The 26,244-nt window shown below is 34.4% G+C and overlaps 1 protein-coding gene across 1 annotated transcript in view; it reads right to left on the reverse strand.

Annotated features, from left to right (window-relative positions):
* The window catches only part of KCNT2 (potassium sodium-activated channel subfamily T member 2), a 349,439-nt gene that overhangs the window by 40,944 nt on the left and 282,251 nt on the right, over positions 1 to 26,244 (reverse strand). Inside the window, exons 23-25 of the mRNA XM_045812805.2 lie at positions 18,530 to 18,631; positions 14,912 to 14,995; positions 13,941 to 14,069 (exon numbers count right to left, since the gene is read on the reverse strand). Coding sequence (XP_045668761.1) covers positions 13,941 to 14,069; positions 14,912 to 14,995; positions 18,530 to 18,631 — 315 coding nt within the window. The remainder of the gene's footprint in view (positions 1 to 13,940; positions 14,070 to 14,911; positions 14,996 to 18,529; positions 18,632 to 26,244) is intronic.

Raw genomic sequence — 26,244 nt, forward strand, 5'->3', positions numbered from 1 at the left:
TTCAGAAATATATTTAAAGTATTTAACGAAATTGCCTTAATTATGTTGTTTCTATGACAATGCTACTAAACAATGCCACCAACACCATTTTTTTTCATTGTTTTTCTTATGAAGTCAGGCGGTATCCACCTTCTTTCACTGTGTGGTAGTGAAATGTTTTTATCTTCTCTGAAGGTATAGCATCGTTTCTTCTCCTCAAAATAATGCTTATGTCTTTTTTTTTAAGGTGGAGTGATAATATTATCAGCATCAGAATTGTTATTATTGTACATTTTGCAACTACTTTTTTTGTAGGTCTCAAGACACTTCTTCACTCTTCTAATTGTTGTTTAATTTTAACTGTTGTGCTCCATACATTGATGTGTGTCCAAAAGATCAGAATCAAAGTCTGGCCCAAATTTAGACTGATTTCTTCATCATTAATTTTTGGTGTATAAGGAAAATAAACCTTAATCAAGGTTTTCCTTAATCAAGTCATTCACTTTATGTCTAGAAACACTTACATATAAGAACATATTTGTTCTCTACATAAAAACATCCTTTTGTGGGTTCTATGTTTAGATTTTCATATATTATACATACTTATATATGTGAGTATAGAGAATAGCTTATACACCTGAATAGCTTTAAACTCTAAACCTGACTTACAACAAACAAATAATCAACAAATAGACAAGCATTGAAAAAGCACACAGGTTTTACATGCCCATAAAGGTATTCTAATGGTTTACATTATTAGAATCATACTTTCATTGCCAGCTTTGTCCCCTTCACAGTTCAATTTTCTCATTATTTTCCAGAATTACAGGAATACACAGCTTAAGGCAATGGCTTCAACCATGGGTATATGTGTGTGAGGCAGATCCTCCACACAGTAGGGTAAGTCAGGGAGGATATCATATCACCTCCAGTATTTTACAGTCCAGAAAAAAAGGACCTTAGCATATGAATTTATGAAAAACTATTACAGTGATTCTAATAGGCAGCTAGTACCAATTCTGCCATGCCCCAAACATTTTAAACACACAGACACACACACGCACACACACTCCTCTTTTCTTTCATTTGAGAACCACTGCCCTAAAGCATATGCAGTTATGGATAAATGAGCCTGTGGAAAGAAAATTTCTATGATATATGTAATGACTTAATTAAAGAACAGACAATGATATAAGACCTGGAAGATATAAATATTCACATTCTTACAAAAAGAATCTACACAAAACAGTATTATTGATCTAAGTCTACTGTTGCTTACAGATCACCATTCCCTTATGAAGACCTAGGTGACCCAGATCAACCTTATAATTTTCCCTTTGGTTCTGATTATTTTATAGACTCCAACAGCCATTCAACAAGGAACTGTGACTAAAGGCTTAATTTACTTCCTATGGCAGTGCAAAGTGAAAGAAATCATTCCATGCAGTTAAAGATGTTAAGTGGACAGAAAGCCATGACTATGTAGTTAAATTAAATCAAACAGATTGGATGCATTTAAACAGCTTCTTGCTAATAAGTATGCCATTGAGATTCTTATTGAGTTAGAGTAAGTAAATAATGTAAGTAAGAAATGTTTTCCTGGGGATGGAAATGCACAAGATAGGAATCAGAGCCAGAAAATATTTTAAAAGAATTGTAAACTAAGGTAAGAAAAAGATCCAAGAGTAAGAAAGTGAAAGAAAATGACAGATGAGCTCAGCCTTATGGAGTGTGTGTGTATGTGTGTGTAAATTAGAGTGCATTTGAGGTTAGTGAATATATCTATGTTTGACTAATATTACAAGGTATTTATCCAAATTACAAGAATAGTACTATTATATTATTTATGAATGTAAGTGCATTGAAACAAATGCTAAGGGAATGCCATCCACTCAAAATTATGTAGCAGAGAAAATTGATGACATAAGATCTATGTTACTCTATGTACTTTGCCCCAGCATTGTTTGCCATTAGCTATGAATGATTAACACATATCTGCCCTTTTTTATAATATGTGAAATGATAGTCATATACTCCCTACTTTGTCTTCATTGCTATGTGTTGAGAATAGACCATTTCACACACAGCTAGTAAAAGGAAGAACCAACATTTAAACCCAGATCATCTGGTACCAAGTCCATTGCTCATTTGGTCAGGCAGAATAACTGAATAAATGATTTGTACCAGGAACAGGGACAGGAGGAGTATCAATAAAGAACGGCCAGAATATAGAGTAGTTTAAAATCCAGCAACAAGAAATTTGACTTGATATAGTAGGCATCAAACATCCACTATATGCATCATGCATCATGTGAGAAAAGTAAGGAATATGGTCATTAATCTGTATGTTCTATGTAAGATATTGAAGGGAAGAGAATTTAGATATAGTAAATCCACCAAGAAGTAATTAAATTCAAGAACAGGTATGAAATTTTCATGTTAGCTTTCTGAGAAATCTTTCTTATATGTTTACTGGTACATTCCAAGCATCTAGGTGGGGGCATCTGGTGCCTAGTGGTGCTCAGTAAATATTTGTAGTTCTGGCAGATAATAAAGTAAAGAGGATCTGGCAGAAAATGAGTCTGGTCTTCATTTTTAGAAATTAGAAGGACAGAAAACACAAACTTGCTATCCATCAACATAGAGGTAATAATTGAAACCACAAGACATAACAAGTGTTCTGAGATCAAGCGTAGAAAAAGACCGAAAGACTATAAAACATAACTATAGTAAATGCCTGATGACTGTTCAAGTGTCATTTCCCATGTTGATTCCCAACCAAAGCATTTGAGGACCTCAAAACAGATGGTGGAAGAGAGATGTAGTTCAAAAATCAGTAGAGGCTGCTACAGTGTGACCTAGTGATTAAAAGAAGCTCTGGCGTCAGATAGTGATAAATTCTAAAAACCAGGTCTGCTGCTTCCAAAGTTTTTGATATTGGTCAAGTTAACTTGTTTACATCTCTGCTTGTTTAAAAATAAGAATAACATTGTCTGCCATATTGGCTTCTGGTGAGGATTAAATAAAATAATAAAGTGCATAGCATTGTGCAAGGATCAAGATTAAGGCTCTGGGTGAGACTAATTGCAATGAAGCTCAGCCTACCTTCAGGTGGTTAATGGAGTACTTTCTGGAAACTAAAGACGAAGTCCAGTCCTAGAAGGGAGACAAAGGCAGATTGCTGCAGCTACTTGGAGTCCTGAGCTCCAGAGCCAATCCCAGGGACAATGGGTTAGGGAGAAGCCTTCAGATGAAGATCACATTGGCAGCATCTAAAATGAGCTGTTATAGGCAGAAACTGAACAGTAGAAAGAAGGGGAAAAGTTTAAGAAATAAACCAATAAAAACAGGTAAAACAGGTAAAGAAAGTAACTCATATTATGAAAACTGAGGATACAAGAATTTTAAGATGTAGGAGGTAATGAACGCTGCTAAAGATTATATGATGTTTAAACAAATAAAAACTAATTTAAAATGCCAAGAATTTTGGCTTAAAGATTTCTATTGATTCAAGAACAGGACAAATAGAGTCGTGGGGGAAAAAACTGTGGAAGACGTCAATAAGGAACAGAATAGACAGCATATATGAACTTTTCTCAGAGTTTAACAAGAGTAAGATAAGAAAAAAATTGAATAATGGGGCGCCTGTCTGGCTTAGTCAGTAGAGCATGCAAATCGTGATCGTGGGGTCACGAGTTCAAGCTCCACATTAAGTGTAGCAATTACTTAAAAATAAAAAAATCTTTAAAAAAGAAAAAATCAGATAAAAGGGAAAAATTTTCTTGAGAACTGGGGAAACTTGTATATATTTGAAGATAAAGGGAGAGAGTTGATGGAGAGGGAAAAAAAAACCAAAAACAAAAACTAGAGCTGGAAAGAATGGAAATTGTTGTAGAAACTACTGGAATTACAAAGATAAATGTCTTCATATCCAAAGTACAATTAGAGCTTTTTTTCCTTCATAAAAAGGATTGTAAGAAAGATACTTATATTGGAAAACTCAAACTTCCCAGTAAATTAGAGGGAAGGCACTTTGCTTACATAGGGAACTGACTGAAGGATGTCGAGACCTAAAATAATAACTACAAGAAAGAAAGCAATTAGTAGGAAAAAGTTCCAAGAGTCAACTTGCAATTGGCTGCCATGATTCAGAAATGAGCCAAACCTTTGCCTTCCTTGCATCTGAAATGGTAAGTTAGAGAAAAGAGGTGATAGGGATGTGTAACATCTGAAAAAAAAGTGCAGAACTTTTGTGTTTTGTTTTTTGTGGTTTTCTTTTTATTTTGTTATATTAGTCACCATACAGTACATCCCCAGTTTTTGATGCAATGTTCCATGATTCACTATTTGCGTATAACACCCAGTGCACCATGCAATATGTGCCCTCCTTAATACCCATCACCAGCCTATCCCAATCCCCCACCCCCACCCCTCTGAAGCCCTCAGTTTGAATCAACACATAGTAATATTCCATTGTATATATGGACCACAACTTCTTAATCCAGTCATCTGTTGCAGGGCATCTCGGCTCCTTCCACGATTTAGCTATTGTGGACATTGCTGCTATGAACATTGGGGTGCATATGGCCCTTCTCTTCACTACTGCAACATAGCCAAAACCTACATCTAAAAGTTTCACTCCACTTCCAAACGTAAAGCTATAAAGTTTTTAACCAAATGAAAATTCTGTTCTTTCTGGGACATAGAGTGAACCCCGGCAAGTGTTTCCACCACTGTGAACCAAGTCTGGACTTAAATACCTGAGAATACCTTTGGGAAAGACAAGCTGAAGCAACTCACTTGTGACGTGTTACTAAAATATTTCATGAAATAATGCATGTGAATTCAATACCCTTGAGATTTTATTTGTGCAGCTGGTCAGGTCAAATACTGGTATAAATTAAAAATTTAGGAATATATGTTGATCTCATTATAAAACATGTTCCAAAAAAGCAACAATAAAACTTTAAAATGAGTTCCCCGAACCCAGAATATGCCAGGGATATGTTTTGCTTTGATCTAAAATTTTAATTTGCTCAATCTGCGGGCAGCCATGGTAGCTGAAAACCCTAAGCAGCTTCATGCCAAACAAACGTTACATTTTCAATGTGGACCATGATGTAAAAAAGGTCGGAAAGCCCTCCTCTAAAACATTATTCATGCAACCCAAAGGGAAGCTTCCTTGGAGAATATTTAGTAAATTCTGAAGGACTGAATATATAATAAAACAAAATAAGAATATTGAAAAATACAGTAGAAGGATATCTCATAAAACCATAAATAAATAATTTAAGATGTTTAAAATAATTTAATGAACAAAATTTGCATTTATTATATGGATTCAAATCTATGATGTAGGCAACAGTCATTACACCAAAAATGTGGACATTATGAATATAGAACTTGTCTCCAAAATCAACAAGCTCAAAAATAGACTTGTACTTTTATTTTTCTTTTTTCTTTTTTTTTTAATTTTATTTTTCTTAAATCGACGTGTACTTTTAGATGGCAACTTAGACACGCAAGCTTTACACTTAATGGGCTGAATTCTACCATTGCTTGGACATTCAAAATGCAATTTTTAAAGTGGAAAATATTTATATTTGTAATGGTTTCATTAATTATATTTATGCTTGGGAGTCTGCATTAAGTGCTAAGAACATAATGACAATTATTTATCATAGTTTATATGAAGAAAATGGAAAATAAAATTAAAAATACAAATCCTATGAAGAGAATATCAAGGTTTTAGGAATATAAATGAGTGTATACATACATAATATATTGTTAAGAATTTTATTTGTATTATAACAATTCAATTATTAGCCCGGGTCAATGTTATCAAACACTAAACTGATGGCTTCTTCGTGACAATAAATTAAAATTATTAAAGAATAAATGCAATGTTAAAAAGTGTGCTAAAGAAAGCCATCCCAGGTCCTACTGTTCCTCTACCCCTTTCTAGGTGGATCAGCCTACATAGGAAGCATAGGAAAAGATATATTTCATATCACATGATCGCCAACCCTTTCCAGTCTCAGTTGATTGCATTGAAGGTGGGTACCTCACTCAAGGACAGACAGACAATACACAGCCAGTAAGCAACTAGCAGGTAATGATACCACACAGTAAAATGTATGATTGGATTAATATACAAACATAATTTGAAGACAAACAGGTAAAATGAACTTGCAATATTATTAGGGAAATATAGACACACTAACTTGAAAATAGAACATTTTTAACACTTCAGCTTAATTAATTTGTTTTATTTTAACATCTTAAATACTGAATTCAATTGTCAATACTCTTTCCCTTTAAAAGCTCTGAATTCACATATTAAACTATTTGAGGAAAGGGAGACAAAATACTTACTTGTGATGCTATTTCTCGAGACTGACACAAAGGGAGGAAAAAAGAAACACACGAAATACAGTTTAAGCAATGACTAAACAATACATACATGAAACAGCAAGAAGGACAAAATATGACAAGCCCCCACTTAACACTTAAGCAATTATGTGTTTCATTATGTATTACAGGGCTTCTGATTAAATTAGGTAAGGAATAAGTTATTTTAAAAGTCTAGCAGAAAGTTCCTGTTAGATTATTTTTTGTCTGTTTGTTTAGTAAAATTCTCTCTCTAAGGTTTTGATAGAAAGAAAAAATGGTACTGGTAGAGAAAATAAAACAACTGACAGGAGCTTATAAAGTTCATGAGAGAATACTTGGCATAATTATTGGCATTCAGTAACAATTATTGGCACTAATATCTGTACTGTATTAAAATTCAGATCTCATATAAAATTGTTTTTTAAAATTTAATACTTTTAGATATTGTCATAAGATTGCCTTTCCCTGATGTATAAATTTAATTAGTTTATAGAAATATTCTGAACTTTCACATTGGCTATGAAGTCTAAAATTTGACCCTCCCACTCACCATATAACCCTTTACTATTGAGGGGCAATACAAGTCAGGCTTAGTCTTCAATTTTAAGGAATAATATTCTATTCATTTTTCGATAGGTAGAAATAAAATTTTCAATTATATTCTTTGGTGTAACATAACTCAAGTCTAACAAATTATCTAGCTTTCTAACTGTTGATACAAATATAAAAAAAGCATAATAAACATTTGATTATAGGCTCCTTAAAACTGTTTATCCCACTATCGTATCTGAATCCTTATTAAAATAATTTTATTAATGTGATTTTGTAAAAGATAAGCTTATTTCAATGAAATTTTATTGAAATTTTGTTTCAATAAAATACTATGTTGCGGGGCGCCTGGGTAGCGCAGTCGCTAGGCGGCTGCCTTCGGCTCAGGACGTGATCCCGGCGTTCTTGGATCGAGTCCCACATCAGGCTCCTCCGCTGGGAGCCTGCTTCTTCCTCTCCCACTCCCCTGCTGTGTTCCCTCTCTCACTGGCTGTCTCTCTGTCACATAAATAAATAAAATCTTTAAAAAAATTTAAAAAAATAAAATACTATGTTCCAGTTTAATACTAAAGAGTTAATGATTGGTAGATGGGACAGTCAATTTATTCCATTATATTACATGCTTTAAAGTTATAGGATTTACTATTATGAAAGTGACCTAACATCAGAGTAACATATTCCACAAATTTATTGTGTATATTGAAAAGATGCTGGTATTTTAATATATTTTTTAATGATCTCTAATTTCTAATAAAAATTTCAGTGGTTATAGTACAATGTAGTACAATTCAAGCAAATGTAACTTTCAATACACTAGAAAATTGGAAGTAGATACAGTTCCACATTTTCTTACCAAAAAACCATAGGAACAAATATGTTTATTAGTTTAGAATTTATCAGATTTTGGAAAGATAGTACTATACCATTTACTGTATGGTAGGAAATGTTCCTAGTGGGTCTTGGGTAGCATTTATAATAAAAAATAATAATATATCTGCAATGAAAAGTTAAGAATATTCACTTTAAGTGGAATAATATTAAAATTTCACAAATAAAGTGAGGTAAAATAAATTTACTGAGCTTTTTGGATTTCAGAATTATGGATAAAGGATTATGAACAGAGAAGTATAGTTCCTCTTTGTCACCAAAAGTAGCATGAGTCCTTGTGCCTCTATGTTTTTGAACCAGGAGATGCTGATGTTTATAAAGATTCCCTTAAACAGACATATATAGATGGTGGTAGAAGCTCCAGTAAGGTGATATACAACCAGGTAAAAAGGGGCAGGATCCAGCTGCACCCTACTATCCAGCTGTATCCATGGACTGATTCATGAGTCATTGTATGTCCCTCCACTTTATTCTTTGTGTTTGTATGAATTTTCCTTCCACCAATATTCAGCCCACTAAAAAACTGAGACTGTATTCCATGTCTTTTGCACATTTTATAATTTTAATTATAAATATTCCTTTTCATCATTGGTCTTCTCAAAGATATCTGCTCAAAGTATTTAATGTTTCTCCTGTTCCCACAGACAAAGCAAAATAGCCTTTCTTCTATACGTAGAACATGAGAAGATACTGAAGACAGACTAGAAAATGATGCAGCATGAAATCCTGCAACGGCCTTTAAATTGTATTTTTTTAAACGCCATGAAATAAGGAAGCAAGGGCTAGTTTTTACCTGTGTTTATTCCTACCATGTTCTGATATGAAATGTTGGCACTTAATAAAAAATTATCCATAGAATAGGACAGAATTTAATACTTGAAAGTATAATCTGAAAAAATGATCAATGTCTAATGCAACCACCATATGACTATAAAGCTATTAGTTGTTTTTATTAGTTATAATACATAGTGTTGTCAGAAAATGCTATGATTTGTTTTGAAAAATAGAAGCTTCCACCATAATCATTTTTATTTCCCTAGGACGCATCTACTTTTATCTCTTTTAGCTGGATATGCAGGTCTTTTTTTTTTTTTAAGATTTTTTATTTATTTATTTATTTATTTGTTTGACAGATAGAGACAGCCAGCGTGAGAGAGAACACAAGCAGGAGGAGTGGGAGAGGAAGAAGCAGGCTCATAGCGGAGGAGCCTGATGTGGGGCTCGATCCCATAACGCCAGGATCACGCCCTGAGCCGAAGGCAGACGCTTAACCGCTGTGCCACCCAGGCGCCCCAGGATATGCAGGTCTTTAGCTTGGTTTCTCTATAACATGCTTGACTTAATTTTTTTTCAGTTTCTGCTTTTATCTATTCACTTCACACTCTGGAAAAAAAGAAATTAATCTTTTCCACCTATTCCAGTACTTTTGCCATCTCTCATCATTTCAAATTTGTGCAAGTGTAATTCTGGTTAGATTGAAATTGAGGGCATATTACAACTAAGTGCTATTTACAGATGAGCTATAAGGAAACATGGTTATTATGCATTTCCTGCATAAATTTTTTTGTTGTTGGTGGTGATAATATATTCCTAAAGTCAATAACAACTTATTTTTATAATTGCTTAATTATATATGTACTTAACTCATCCTGAGATCTCTGGCAAATGTCTAATCTTTCTTTAAGACTTTGAGATATGCAAGATATTCTATAGATTTCACCTTCCTGAAGAAATCTCTCTGAAACCTTCTAAACCATTCCAGGTTACCCTTATGTCTAATGGTCTTTATACTGCCATCCTGGGGATTTCCTTGGCTTCATATTTATTGTCTGGATTCCATAAAATGTCTGGTTTCCTCCATATCATGATTCTTTTCTCAGTGTATTCATTCCTTTCAGTGGGGGTAATTTCCTTAGAAAGCAGGCATGGTGGAATGTTTTTGGAGACAATGCTGAAATATGATTTATCCTACTCTTACACAAGTTTGATAGGTTTGGCTGAATATAGAATTCTAGTTTGGAAATATTCCCTCAACGTCTTGAGGGCATTGTTCCATTGTCTTTTGGCTTACAGTGTTGCTGTTGAAAAATCCCAAATATATTTTGCACGTGACCTATCCCTTGCTCTCCTCCTGCATCTTCAACTTTCCTTCAATATTCTGAAATATTATGATGCTGTGTCTTGATGTGAATCTATTTTAATTCATTATAGTGAGCACTTGGTGACCCTTCCCATTTGGTAATTAACACACTACTATTCTGGGATTATTCTTAAATTATTACACTGATATTTTGCTCCATTCCTTCTGTATGGAAGTTTTATCATTCAGATCTTAGACCTCCTGGACCAGTCCTCTAATCTTGTCTTTTCTTTACTGTTTCTATGCTTGAATTCTTGCTCTAGTTTCTTGGTGATTTCCTCAACTTTATGTTATGAACTTTTTTCTTTTTTTTTTTACCTCTGCTATCATATTTTCAATTCCCAAGATTTCTTTTTTCCTAAATGTTCTTTTAAAAATTTAGTTTCCTGGGGCACCTGAGTGGCTCAGTCAGTTAAGCATCTGACTTGATTTCAGCTCAGGTCATTGGGCACAGAGCCTGCTTGGGATTCTCTCTCCCCCTTTCCCTCTGACCCTTCCATCTCCTCCCTCTCTTTTAAAAAAAATTAAAAAAAGATAAAAGATAAAAATTCAGTTTCCTGTTCATCTTTCATCCTTGCAATATCCTATTTTTCTAATAATATTAATTGTAGCTTTTCAATATATAACTTTACTAATACATATTTGACATATATAATTTTCAAATATAAAATTCAGAGATATTTAGTAAACTTACCAAGTTGTATAATCATCACCATAAATCAGTTTTAGAATATTTCCAACACCCCAATAAACTCCATCATGTTCATTAACTGGTTCCCCATTTCCTCCACCTCCTCCTGACTTAGGCAATCACTAATCTGCTTCCTGTCTGCATACATTTACTTTTTATGGCATTTCGTAAACATGAAATCATACAATATGTGGTCTTTTGTGTCTGCCTTCTTTCATTGAACTTAATATTTTTGAGGTTCATGCAAGTAACAGCACATATAAGTAGTTTCCTTCTATGGATAAACAGTATTCCATTGTATGGATATACCACATTTTGCTTATCTATTTACTAGTTGATGGACATTTAGGTTTTTTTCAAATTTTGGCTATGATGAACAATGCTGCTAAGAACATTTGTATGCAAATCTTTGGTGGATATATTTTTATTTCTCTAGGATAAATATTTTATTTTGTGTTTTGAAATTGTCTTCTTCCTCAATAATCTGTCCTCCTTCCATGTTTTCTCCTTCCTGTTTATTTTGTGCCTTTGTGGTTCATTCATTCATGTGGGAATTTTTAGTTGTATTCTCCTACTTAAGAGTAGGGGACTAATAAAATTTATTGAAAACTCTGGGTGAGATTCTTTTCATTGAGTTTCATGGGGCATGAAACTGGATCACTGGATTACTGAATGTCTCATGTCTACATCTTCAGGCATTTCACTTGGATTGGTTGGATTCCCTAGGGAAGATCTCTAATCTGCTGCTGAATGTACCTTTCACTTAGTTCTCTGAATTTAGTGTGGTATTATTGCCCTCAACTGTCCTCTCAATCCACAGAGTATCTGTGTACTCTCACCACAGAAACAAACCTTCAATCTTTGCCCGTGTGGAGTGAGGGTCAGTACTACAGCTGGGTGAACTGTCAGGGGGAATGGGAATCTGACAGCTATTTATGCAAGAATATGTTAGACTCTTCAATTCTAATTATTAGATGAAGTTTCTACGTCCTTAAATCTGGTGTCTTTCTTTAATTAAAGTAAGAGAAAATTAGCATTTGGGGCAAAGATAAATCATCTGAGTTCTAACGCTTGACTTTTCTTGAACCTTCTGATATTTGAGAAAGACGGTGGAATGTTATGAGCCAATCTTACATCTCATGAGACACTAAGGTTTTATTCTTTGTTTTTATATGATCAGGAAAAAAAGTTTTCCTCTTCATACAAAATCCAATGTCCTTAAGTTATTATTTAATTGATGTCTTTTTTTTTTAAAAAAGATTAACTTTAAGAATATTCACTTTAATGGGACTTTTGTATCTTGTAAAACTATGACTGAATATAGATACTGTTCTTCATGTTATCTAAAACCTTTCAAATAAGAAAGCCTATAATATAATGTGTTCTTGTAATAACAAATCTTTCTCAAGATTAACTTTTATCCTTTCATGTATCAGACTATAATTACTACATAATTTAACAGTTCTATTTTTGCCTTACTTACCAGGAAAGTAAAAGTAGAATTCTGGCTCAACTGTAGCACTCAGTTCATTTTAGATGTAGGATAACATTAATTTCTCTGCCTCTATTAATATATTTTGTTGTAAAAAACCTTGATGGTTTTATTTTTATCTTTAATTATTTAGGTTGCCTCAATTTTTATACAATAGGCAGAATATAAAATTTAAGTAAACATATATGTGCCAAAAGATGAATTGAATTCAATATAGGAAGACAGGAGGTACCATCTTTATTTAACCCAGTTCCCTTTTATCTTCTCAAGGATGTGTGTTTTTCATATAAGCTAGAGTTTTGGGGATTTATAAACATTTTACTGAAGGATCTTTTTTTGTGATGGGAAGAACTGACCAAAATATAATGTTAAATGCTCCATGATGGCAATACAAACACTAAATTATCCTTACCCTAACTATAATGTAAATAGTACACAACAAAGTCCCTTAATAATATAAAATGATGACATGAATATGAACTTGACCAAGGGCAGAAATTACTGTTCAAATTCACAAAGCCTATACATAAGATAAGAGCATGATAATACTCTGGTGAATGGAAACTTTCTTTATACTCAACAAGCTCAAATAAGAAATGGTTAATTGCTTAGGTGTGAAAGCACTTGTCTTCTCTTAACCTTTAATAAAATAATAATTTTTTAGATACAGTATTCTTAAATTTTAGGCATATCTGGCCAAACTATTTTATGAAGTAGCAGAGATGGCAATAAAGTTCTTTTTAGCACACTTGATCTACAGTGAAACTGCTAGAAACACCTCAGAAAAACTGAACAATTTCCTGCTGTCTTCAGTATTACTTACTTAAATGTCAAATCATACATTTTAGCAAGTAAACAAAAATCCACTCCTTTGCTCATATGCTTTTTTTCTATATATGGATTCAGTGATTTTAACACAAACCAGTTTAATGGCTACATGGATTACCAAAATACAAATAACAGGTCTGAGCCTCTTAGTTGAGTTAATTTTGCATAAGACCAAAAATAGACAAGGCTAACCAAAATTTTGAATAACTTCGAGATATTTGAGAAGAAAAATATTTCAAGAATATAAACCATAATTTATATTAAACAATTTTATAAATATTGGTAGAATAGTGTATTTATCCAAAATTTTTATTTCCTAAAAGAATCTAATTTAAAAGGTGATGTTTTACCAAGGATATAAAAACTATTTAGAACCACAATAATGTGGCCAGATCAGTGTGGATATGTTTTTAGCTGTATGAAGCCATTGGAAATTTTGTTCCATATTAATAGATTCTAGTTTGCTTTTAAAAATACTGAGCTTTCCTCTGGGAAGGTCCGGTGCTACTCCTGGAGTTTTATCTTGGCTTCAGAGTAGTCTTTAATCTAGAGTTTGAGAAATGTGAATTTCAAAGCTTAGTAACTTTGTTTTACTTCCTCCCAAATGTGTATATGTGAAATGAGTATATTAGAAAGCTATATGGCTAGCCCTGAAAACTGCTTTTATGTGTCAGATGTTACTTAAAATTAATTTGCTTCCTGAAAATCTAGACATGCAAAATCCTAGACCCACAAGAGGCTTTCAGAGCTCAAAGTTCACAAACTCTAGAATAGTCCCTTAGCCAACAACATTTTGAGGAATTCAGATGTAGTTTACTTCAACAAATGATTAAGTTTTTTGCCTCTGAGAACTGACACTGTGTGTTCAGAGAGCATTCTTTTTTACTTTCTTTTTTTTTAGAAATCCATTTCCAAGATTAGGAATGGCTATATTCAATCAGATTAATCATTAAAACTGGAATATTTTGGCATTTCCAAACCTCAGATGTAGTAAGTTTCTGAGATTCAGTCCTGTAGATCCCAATGGGAACGTCTCCGGTAGAAGAGCACAGCTTCTGGTAAAGTCTGGCATAAGTTCTGATCCACAGGTCATCCTCAGTGATTTTCATCTATAAAATATGTGTTATTAAAAAAATAAAAACTCAGGGGTTACTTTTCATTTTTAAAGGCTACATATATTAATATTTTGAAATCTCAAAGTGACATTTCGTAAGTGCTTAAGCATATACTGAACTTATCTATGGTACTCCACCTTAGCTTATCCCCAGGGTTCCACAAACTTCAGAAGACCAACTACTCAATTTGTGGCAGCACGACATTGTATTAGTTCAATATCGTAGACAGTAGTCACTAGTAATTGACTGGGAGATGTTGGAAAAGAGGTGTAGACTTTTTTGAATGTTGCAATGACTACAGGCTGCTACTGGAAATTAGCAGACAGGCTCTGCCGATGCTACAAATCTTCAAATGCAAAAGACACTCCAGCACAAAAAGAAATTGTCCATCTAAAGTCCTAATAATGCTCATATTGAGAAAGGGATATAACAAAATGATAGGGCTCCCAGACAGAGGTGAAAGTACTAGTCCCCTCTTTGCTTATCATAAACCTGAATTGTTGGCAAGTCGCTTCACTGAATACACTTGGATAAAGTATATTCATTTATAAAACAAAAAGAGGGGGGTTAAACTTAATGGTTTTCCTCAACAGTACGGCGTCCTATGTCAGAAACCATCAGTCTCAAATGCCAGCTAGAAAAACACACTTGTTCTGAATTTTATATAGAATGGCTATATTCATGATTAATTTAAAATAATGTTTTCCCTGTAAAATTTTTAAAGAATTAAAAAACTATGAAGATATTCTTTGAGCACATATTAGCCACAGTACATTCTAGATGGATTTCAGAAACTTTGTTAGAACAGTCTTCTATTCCAGCAAATATTAACTTACAGAACAAAGAAACCCTGATCCTGGAGTAGTGTCCAATCCCAACAGAAGTCTGGTGATAGAAATCATATAATCCTTTACAAATGACTGCAATATAAACAACATATGTGTTTATTATGTGTATGAAATGTACAGAATAGCTCAGTGAGAACATCTTACCATTTCTAAAAGGTTACTTCTCATAACACATCATTAAGCCCCCACAAAAAAGGAAGTAAAAATCTATCCTGTCAGTGTCTTAAATACACAGGCATAGGTAAGCTGTCCACGAGGGAATACAGGGAATTCACTAGAATATCCTGACATGCTTAAGTTTTATGTACTATTAGACATGATAAAACAGATTTTAACTAGATTTTTTAATAACGAAAAACTATGAGCTAAAACAGAGAATATAAAAAAACCTTGAAAACTGAAATTTGCAAGGAGATGTTCCAAAAGGTTTTTTAGGATTTAGCTCTTTGCTAGTAGAATAAATTTCTAATATTTCAGTAAATCTAAATATTAATGAATTAATAATTTAGTATTAAATATCATCAGACTATTTGATGTGCTAGCATATATGTTTTGATATATGGCTAGAACACTGCTCAACAGAGTATTAAGTTAACAATGCTTTCAATTTCTTGAATTTATTCTTAGTTCTGAGTGAAAAGAAAAACTTGCAGCAGATACAAGCACATTTCACCATGACATGTAATAATTATTCCATAGATTGTATGAAATGACTGTCTTGAATTAAATCTTCAAGTGTTAAAAAAATGAAAATTTAAATACTCATCTAGTTATTTTGCATAACAAAGATTTTTTAAAAAGTTATAATACCTTTTCAATACATTTATTAGGGTACTTTGTTCATTACTATTTTACCAACAGCTAGCATCAGAACACTAAGCCCTGTCATCTAAACAAGAACAAAGGAAAGACATCCATTCCCTTTTCTCAGGCCAAAGAAATGGCAGTTTGGTTTTGAGGTGTGTTAGTGTCCTTGTGGTTATAACATCAACTAACTGGAGGCCACCAAGAGCAATGGTGACAGGCACCTTTCAACTTCACTTGTAACTCAGTGTGTGCTAAAGAAGAGGACTGTTTAAGCACATTCTCAAGCACTTAAAACTATTTCCCAAAATGAAAAATTGAAAGTACTCATGAGGGAAAAAAGGCAACTGCAGATTTGGCAAATGACTATTATAGATTTTTTTTGAGTTGGATGTGGTTATGCAGCTGATTTGTCTACTGCATTTGCCATTGATGCATCCCTTGTCCAGAGGTCATTTGTCCTGTAACTTCATTAGGGCAAAGACAAGGGGTAGGAGTGAGCCAAAAAGACAGGGACAGCCCCACCTGCTATTACAAAATCCGTGCACTCAACCTCATGGAATTCGATCACAGATGAATCTTTCTCAGTTTCCCTTAGTATCTATTTAATTTAATTTAATTTAATTTAATTTAATTTAATTTAATTTTCAAGATTTTATTTATTTGAAAGATAGAGAGAGAGAGAGAACGAGCAGGGGAGGAGCAGAGGGAGAGAGAGAAGCAGGCTCCCAGCTGAGCAGGGAGCCGGATGCGGGGCTCAATCCCAGGACCCTGAGATCATGACCTGAGCCAAAGGCAGACGCTTAACTGACTGAGCCACCCAGGTGCCCCTATTTAATTGTATTTGAAATAATATTTTTTCTCTCCCCCTCCTCAGATTATACTTAATTTTTAATCATTGGCTTTCCAGCTCCACAAAGATGAAAATTAAGAAAATTACTAAAAATATAAAAGTGATCTGTGTTTCAAGTGGGAAGGAGAAAAGGGACTATTGACAAGATATTAATAAAGAAAAAAAACCTTCTGGTAAGTTAAAAAAAAAAAAGAAGCACCATAAGAAACTCAAACATTATACAAATGTGGAATTATTTACCACAGGGATAGAGTTGTGAGTAATCGAATGAGATGTGCACAGCCTGAAGATGAGGGTTCACACTAACTACTGGATAGTTGGTCTTTCTGAGATCTTGTGTCTATTCTATATATTGTGATTGATAACACTGCCTACATCATCGGTTTCTTTGAGGAAGCAACTGATATGATGTCTAGGATAGAATTACATTAATAGTAAATCACTGTACAATTGTAGACATTAATAATAGTTCTTTTTAAAAATATATATAATATAAACATTTATCCTCAAGAAGATGGGTTTGAATCACTAACCAAAAAAATTAGATGGCATTTAGTATATTTTAAGAGTATACGCATACTTATTATATAAATTAAGGAATTATATATCTAATTTCTAATATTTATTTTTAATCAATAAATGAGTACTCTTTATCTGAAAAATGAACCATAACGTTTCTTGCCTGACATCAGACAAAACTAAATAGGCAGTTACTAGTTTGAAACTTGTTGTTTTGCTTCACCCTTTCCGCGGTGGCTTCAGATAAGGCATAACTCCCTGTATGTGTATTTACAAGAAAAAACATAAGGTAAAAATGCCCAGAAAGAAATAACTATTGCTTTCCACTTCTGTAGAACAATTTCCCTTCTATTTAGTCTATTACACTTTCTCATGAGATTTTATTTAAACATAAGATACCAGGGCTAAAAAATCTGAAAACCACTGGTGCATAATGACATCAAGCATTTGACTGCTATTGACATAGACGCTTCAGGTTCAGCATTGTTCTTCAACAAGCCCTCCCTTCCAATCCCCTCACGAAGAGATCGGAAGTATGCCTGTGTAATGGCACGTGGAGTGGAGGCCCCTCTCTTGGGTGCCCAGATAATGTGCCTGGAAACTTCAGGGTGAACAGGAGTGCTTAGTCTCCTCTGCTGCGTTTGTCCCTGCACTCATCTGGCATAAGCACATGGGTTGTGACAGTGCTAGAGGCACATGCATGGGCATAATCAGCCCAAAGGCCAGTTGAAGAGCTTTAACGATCTTCAGATCAGTTTATTCAGTCAAGCATTGCAGAAGAGGGTACATAAAATACATACATCAAAAAGAAAATAGCATGACAAAATGATTGAATGCTTAATTTGAGATTGAAGTTATCAAGTAATTTAAACCTCCATGAATATGTATTTCCTCTTAATAGAAATATTTATAAATTGTCTGATTACCTGAATCAAAGAATATGAAATATTAGTGCTGCTCAGTATCTATTTTTTCTAAAGTAGGCAGTAATTAGTGGATATTTAAAATATCCTTGGTTTATCAGTTCATTGACATCATTTTGGTGTCCTATTTTTGAAAATATGCATTATGAAGGTTGTCTTTTTGTTTTAATATAATCATTTTGTTCTTACCTTCTTTTTTTACTCTGGTAGCATGCTTATAGGAATAAGCAAAATGTATTAAAATGTCACCCAATACACTGTAGGACACTGATGTTAAAGAATGACTAAAAATTATTTCATAAATTATTCTGAAAAATAATGTTTTCCTTACACAATGTTTCATAGGCACATTTGTCATTAAATACACAAAATAAAACACTGAATTACTTCCAGGGCCCATTATAAGTTAACAGCTCCGTGAGAAACACTAGATGTATTATTCATTTAATAAAATTTAAATAAAATTAGAATAAACATTTTAGAGAGAAAAAAAGAAACACTGCATACCTGATAGAGAAGAGTGTCCAACATACTGATGCTGAACACCCTCCCGGCAGCAAAAGGCAGTCGAAACATAAAGGCTAAATTAGAACCTTTCTCTCGTTCTTTCTGTTCAGAAATTTGAAATAGAAAAATTTGTGAGAATTCTATATTTTATGCTTTTCTGCTTAAGTTTTCCTGACATATGTGAAGAAGATATTTTCATTATACAGTTGTTAGCTATGAATGTGCATACTTCACACATTACAGTAAGTGTATATAGCTGTAGTTTTAATATGTCCCTTTAATTTTTATACCCAAGTTTTCTTAATCAATGAAAATACCTAAGGAAGGTTAATCTTCTCATACACTAAACATGTGTTAACTCTTTTTTTTTTTTAATTTTAAGATTTTATTTATTTGTCAGAGAGAAAGAGAGCACAAGCAGGGGGAGAGGCAGGCAGAGGAAGAAGCAGGCTCCCCTCTGAGCAAGGAGCCAGATGCGGGAATCCATCCGAGGCTGTTGGGATCATGACCTGAGCAGAAGGAAGACGCTTAACTGACTGAGCCACCCAGGTTTCCCTCTATTTACTCTTTGTTAAAAAGTTTTTATTTAAATTCCAGTTAGTGAACATACAGTGCAATATTAGTTTCAAGTGTAGAATTTAGTGATTCCGCACCTCCATACAACACCCGGTGCTCATCACAAGGGCCCTCCTCAATCCCCATCACCTACTTAACCATTCCCCACCCACCTCCCCTCTGGGAACCACCAATTAGTTCTCCATCGTTAAGAGTATTTACTCTTCATAAATGTTTCTGCAAAGGACTTGAGGTAATATAATAAAAGGAACAAACACAATAAAAGCATTTAATAATATGCAAAAAAACCGAACCAAACCAAAACAAAACCCTAAAGCCACATAATCTATTATAACACCTGGAAGTTTTGCTTTTGAATATTCTCATATGTGAGGACACAAAAATAGGCAGGTAGGAGCCATCACATCCAGTGGTTTCCAACTTTCTGTCATCTGAGTTTTCATTTCCCTAAATGCCTCTAAGTTGTGCAGCCACAGCAAGCTGCAAGTGCAAGTAAACGCTGTAAATGCCAAAAAAGAAAAAGAATAAAGAAGAAAAGAAAAGAAGAAAGAAAAACAAGAGAAAACGAAAAGAAACAGTGTGTGTGTGTGTGTGTGTGTGTGTGTACTGCATTGTGTGTTTCTTCTGAAAAATTATATTGCTATTATCTTCCCTTAATAAATGAAGACACGAGAGCAAATGTTTGTATAAAATCGTAAGGAGTTTCTTAAGAATCCAAGTTAACTTGTACTTAGCAAAGAGTAGTCTCAAAAATGCTGGTGTTATTTGTTGCCAACCTTACTTGGAAAGATAGATACAGCTAAGCAAATAAAAAAAAAAAAAAAATCAGCCCTTGCCCCTTGTGGCAAGGGAAGGAAGCTCTGGTTTCTAATGCAGCAAATTTGGAGGCTCCTCAAGGGAAGGAGAGCCTCCCATACCCAGATTTTAAAACTGTGTGCCAAAGAGTATTATTCAAGGGATGAAAGAGGGCTACTGTGTTGCTTGTTGTGAAGGCACGAGGCTGACTGGACCCCCAGGCATCCTCTGGACAAACTGGTTGGGACAAAGACTCAGCCCTTCCAAGCAGCAAGAGGAGTTATTCCAGCACATCCATCACATCGATCTGCTTGAGAAGACTGTCTAGACTATAAGAGTATCCTCACTTGAGATTGTAGGGAGAGGATAAAAGGTAAAATCAGCAAGTGGTGCCCCAATTTTTGTCTGCTTCCATTACATCATAGTATCTTCTCTAATTTAGGAGTCTAGGTGTCAAGAATGCTTAGTTTGAACAGTACACATAGGTCGTTTGTAGATGACTTCTCTGTTCTTCCCAGCATGGACTCTGTTGAGTCAGACTGATTGTCTGGTGAAATCCTAAAATTCTTTCCCCAGATTCAGGTTCCACGTCTGCATGGATAGCATTCTCATCTTCAAGAATTCACTGTTCTTAATATCAGTTCTGCAAGACCTCCTCATGCTCTAAATGTTTTTAGTATGCCTCACATCCTCAGAAAACCCTTTCATACCCAGGGATGCTGCTCTTCTGCTTGTGTGAATAATTCTGCATTTGTGATTTACTCTCCCTTTTATTATAAACTTTCCTTACAGTACAGAAAAAAACACCAAAGATCTTACAACACTATTTTTAAGACTTACCAGTTTTAAGTTACATTGAAAAGTATGAGCTCAAGTAACTCACTCTATCCTGATGAGAATACATTCCACAATTTCTTTACTTCTAGATGATGAAGTTGGATTAATTTCTTAAACTGCACTTTATAAGCCATTTTTATATATGGGAAAAAGAAGAACTAGAGACGACTAATACTTAGTCTAACCATCCGTTCCAATGTGATATTGTGACAAAATCATTTATCTACCTCTCTGTACAAAAGCAACATACAAGCTAGAAGTTTTACACATTGGCAGTGGCTAGTCCAGATTCGTAACTATAGAGGAATTTCATTTGGCCTGCAAACATTTACTGAGGTCTAATAAGTTCCAACATTTAACATAAAAGTCTAAATTTCTGATTCCTTTTAAATTTGGAAAATCTGATATCATATGTCATGTCAACAACTAGCCAGAGTTGAAAGCATCTGCTTCCTATGCGATTCATTCTTTCTTACATATGATTCACTTTATTTATCTGTGTCACCTAATTGCATGGTCAGGCTCTTGATTTCCACTTTGGAAGATAAGATACTTAGTTGGAAATGAGTCAAGGGATCTGTTAGTTCACTTCTTGTTTAAACAGTAACTTATATCAGAAATAACACAGTAAACTAAAAACACATTTACAATGTGTGTTAAATTAAAAAAATGGAAGAAAGCTTTGGCTACAGAATATTCCCACGGCTTCAGAAAAAATGAAGCTGGGTAATCAAGAAACACTTATCCATTAACTGTTATGTATCAGGCACTGAACCAGGTTGGTAGGATGGAGAGGTAATTAACAGAAGATTCCAGTTTTGCAGGTATTCAGTTTTACTTAGAAGAAAGAATTAAAATCAAATATCTACAAAGCCATGTGATGTGAGCTTGCAGAAGTCCAAGTATTAAGGAAGCCTAAGGAGGATGCAGATGGTGTCATAGATGAAATGACATCATAATTGAGCCTTAAAAGACAGGTTTGCCAAATAGGAAGCAATCATTCATTCCATGTGCATAATCTTATTATTTTTGCTTTTTTATAGAATAAGAGATTTAGAATATTTACACTTTTATTAGCTTCAGTTTGGAGAAAAGCAACCACTATTCTTTTTTGTACTTTTATCAAACTATAAAATAAACTATGTGTATTTACTTTTCAAAAATAAAGGTAAGTTCTGTACTATTTAATGATGTTCAAAAAGTTGTAACTCATAAAACACAATTATAATTTAAAAAATTACTAAAACAGGCTAAATCATCAACAGTACCCGTGATGAAGGAAGGCCTGAAAAACAAAAGTGCTTGTGAACTGCTGGTATCTTGCTGAAAGGAGATAAAGAATTAGAACCAACTAAACTGTCTGCAGAAACAGTTGGCAGTCCCCACTGGGGGGAGTTTTGCAACAGAAAAGGTTAGAAAATAACCTTGACATAACAATGAAAGGAGAAAATCCACACGTTAGACTAGGTTATCAGTGTCGATGTGATGTTTTGAGGGGTACTTGAAAAAAGAGTTTGCTTTACCTTCATTAAGAATAAAGGCACCATTCCAGAGACTAGTTTTAAGTAAGGAAGGCTATGAATTTAAAGGTAATATCTAAATATATCCCAGTCCTTGGAAGATAAACAAAGGGTGCATATATTTTTTGTGGACGTTTTATGACATGAAGGGCTGTCAATGAAAATTATGTCATGATTCTGAAAAACTAACAGGAGTTCGAATGAATGACTGATTGCGGAGTCTAGACTATTTTTTGGTTTTCAGACTACTTCCAAAGGATTGTTGCATATGTTATGCTCCTAAAAAACTGATTAAAGGGGTGCCTGGGTGGCTCAGTCAGTTAAGCATCTGACTCTTGATTTCAGCTCAGGTCATGATCTCAGAGTTGTGAGATCGAGCCCTACACTGGTTCATAGATAGCCATCTCCTCCCTGTGTCCTCACATGGTGGAGGAGTTCTCTGGGGTCTCTTATGAAAGCACTAATCCCACTCATGAGGGCTCCACCCTCATGACCTACTCACCTCCCAAAGGCCCCTCTTCCTAACACCATCACATCAGGGCTTAGGTTTCAACATATGAATTTTGGGGAGGGACACAAACATTCAGCCTATGGCAACTTTGGACATACTGTATGAAATCTTAATACTATGCACATTCTTAACAGATAAATTTACATATTAAAATAATTATCCACATAAATAACATTTTTTCACTCCTCTAGAATGGATCAGGTAATGCTTTTTCACATTTAAAAGAAACAGAAACTAATATCAATATTCTCTTCAAATTCTTTCTGGACAGCCATGGGAAAAGGTAAGTATTTTCTTAAAAACAGGATAAAAAAATTTCCTAATGAATCAAATCCAGTGTAGGCAGATAGCACCAAACTTCCATTCAGCCATTCTAATACTTTGATTATGAATAAAAAGTAGTCCAACTTGTTTGGACAGGAAAAAAAAAAAAGGAAGGCCATGTGTTTTTGTTTGTTCCTATATATCTATGCCTCCCATCAAATTATAAATACCATGTATTTATTCCGTTGGTAACCTCTAGCATTGAGCAAGGTATTTGGCTCATAACAGGTGCTCAGTAAATATTACTGGTTTGCATTTAAATTGAAAATATATAAAATTTGCCATTTGCTTACACAGTGAATATATTAAAAAATAAATTTGATAGTCTCACTTATTTCTCCCAGATTCAATCTTCAATTTTTATCATTTTGCTCTATCATTGACTACAAAGTGATATGATTTACAGACATGACTCTTTGCATTCTGACACCAATTCTTTGACACCAACTAGATGTCCCTACAATTCAATTCAGTTATGACACTACCCAGAGTTGGCTCAGACCCCGCAGGTTAAGGGGCTCAGTCCCACAAGACTACTCCCATTTCAGACACCAGCCGCAAGTCTCAGATGTCTCCAAGACAACTGTGTCCAGCCTGCTACAAATTTGGAGCTTCTCACAAGCCCCTCAGTTTTGATAATTGGCTAGAATGTTCACAGAACTCATGAAAATGTTATACTTAATGATGATTATTTTATTATAAAGAATGAGAATAAATGGCTAATAAAAAGGTACACAGGGGAAGGGAGCTCTCCAAGTCCTGTTTTTCAGAGTATTTATCAGTTTCATTATGGAGACACGATTAATTAACTCACTGGCCACATGATTAAACTCAACGTCCAGCCCCTCTGATGTCCCCGGAGGTTTGAAAGGTGATGAAGATGTGTCATTGATACTTCCTCTAACAAAGTAAGTGTAGCAGGCATCAGAAACACAGTATAAGAATTAAGTGGACATGGGGGGCAGCTGGGTGGCACAGCGCTTAAGCGTCTGCCTTCAGCTCAGGGCGTGATCCCAGCGTTGCGGGATCGAGCCCCATGTCAGGCTCCTTCACTGTGAGCCTGCTTCTTCCTCTCCCACTCCCCCTGCTTGTGTTCCCTCTCTTGCTGGCTGTCTCTATCTCTGTCAAATAAATAAATAAAATCTTTAAAAAAAAAAAGAATTAAGTGGACATGGAAAATGAGACATGAAATAAAAAATAGAGAAGGAGAGGACATCAATAGGAAAAAAAGAACTTTTCATCTCATTTCCCTATAAAGACTTACTTCATCTCCTGTTTTGATGCATTTTATAAAAAAAGCCTTTTATTCATGCTTATAGCTCAATTTGCTTTAAGACTGCTTTCTTTAAAATTGCTTTTGAACTGTCACCATTCCCCAATAATGATCATAATTACAGTTGAGCTATCCTATGGTAATTACACAGTGATGTAAGAAGCAAAGTAATGAAAATGTGAGATGAATAGTGTGAAATAAAAATATAAATATTTGGTTTTTGTCCCTGGTTCCTGACATAGAACTTCAAAAGCCCCTAGAATTTATGAGTAATTGGAGTGTTTTTTGTTGTTCATATCTTTCAACCATACCTGATTTTATGCTAAGGAGGCAACTCATGGAGGATCCCCTAGATAGCTTCAGGATGAGATCCAGAAAAAGTAACCACATGATTAGTATACTGAAACTTTCAACATCTTCGTCACCTTTCAAACCTCCAGGGACAGCAGAGGGGCTGGACGTTGCCCTATTCTTCGTAGGCATATGACTGGACTGCATTTCCTAGTCCCTCCTGAAGTTAGGTGTGGCCATATGATTGAGTTCTAGCCAATGGCATATGAGTGGAAGTCTACGTGTCACTCCCAGACCTGACCCATCTGTTTAATATTGGTGTGTATATACTGTCATTTGCTGCCTTTAGTTGTACATTGCAAGAAAGACAAGTAGCTCAAGCAAGAATTAGTTTCAAGTAGAGACTAAAAATAAACAGGGAACTCAGAAATTAGGAGCCTCTAATATTTAAAAACTGTGCACTTCTAAATGCCCACAGGAGAGAAAACTGAAACAAGGCATTAACAGCAAAGTCCAACCCAGCACTACTGTCTCAATAACCTCAAGGTAGCTTCCCAAGAGATAGAGAGAAGCACGGGTTGAGAAGGCAAAGAAATAAAGAACTTAAAAATTATATTTAAGAAGGAACATTGGGGATCATCTGGTCATAAAAATTTATGGAAGTAAGTATACCAGAATTTTATCAAGTTTTTGAAAGAAATTAGCAGACTCATCTAAGAAATCTTTAGACTTTAAAAGTTTAGGGGAAAAATGCTTTCATAAGCTTAAAAATCCTTAGATTTTTTTCAAACTTCCATAAGCAATAAGCAGGATAAAAATTCACATAGGCTGCAAGAAGTATGTATTCCCAAGGTGACGTGGATAAAAGTAGCTCAGAAAGAAGCTTGAGGTGAGACAAGTGTCACATAAAAAAACAGACAAGGGAATTCCTCAAGAGAGCAAATCTAAAACAATAATCAAGGAATTTCCTTTTCACAAGAACAGATGGGGGTCCTCAACAATCATTCATTGCTCACATCATTGTCACAGACCAGTGATCCTTTGTGCTCTCAGTTCTCTCCTTTTCCTAATGGAAGTTTTTATTCTTTTATATCCTCTTATATTCTTTTATATTCTTCAGTGAGTGGCCTCTTCCAGAGAATTCTTACAGATTATCACTTCCATTACCAGTGACAACCAGTGTTCTAGAAGAATTCAAGATCTACTAGGAAACCACCCAAACGTAATCATCACACAAGTAAAACAGCCAGGGTCAATGCAATCTAATCTCCCACACTCATTCTAACAAATTCTAGCACTTCTCAAGTTTAAATGAAAACCACTTAGGGTCAAAAAAGTGTGTCAAGCAGCCAAGCTGTTGTTTGTTTCTAATTCAAAACCTTGATTATGTTTCTAAAGGTGAAAGCTTTATCTATGAAGGTGAAAATGCATCTAATTATAGATAGAATAAAAGGATATTCATAAACATGTTTGAAAGATTAAAAATCTACCTATTCCTCAGCTAATAATAACTCTGGACTATTATTCAATATTAGAAACAAAGATCAATTTCCCTAGCCTAAAAATATCTCCTTGTATCCAGACTACA

Source organism: Ursus americanus, chromosome 2 (genome assembly GCF_024610735.1).
Source record: "Ursus americanus isolate L20-20 chromosome 2, mUrsAme1.1.p, whole genome shotgun sequence".
Taxonomy (NCBI): Eukaryota; Metazoa; Chordata; class Mammalia; order Carnivora; family Ursidae; genus Ursus; species Ursus americanus.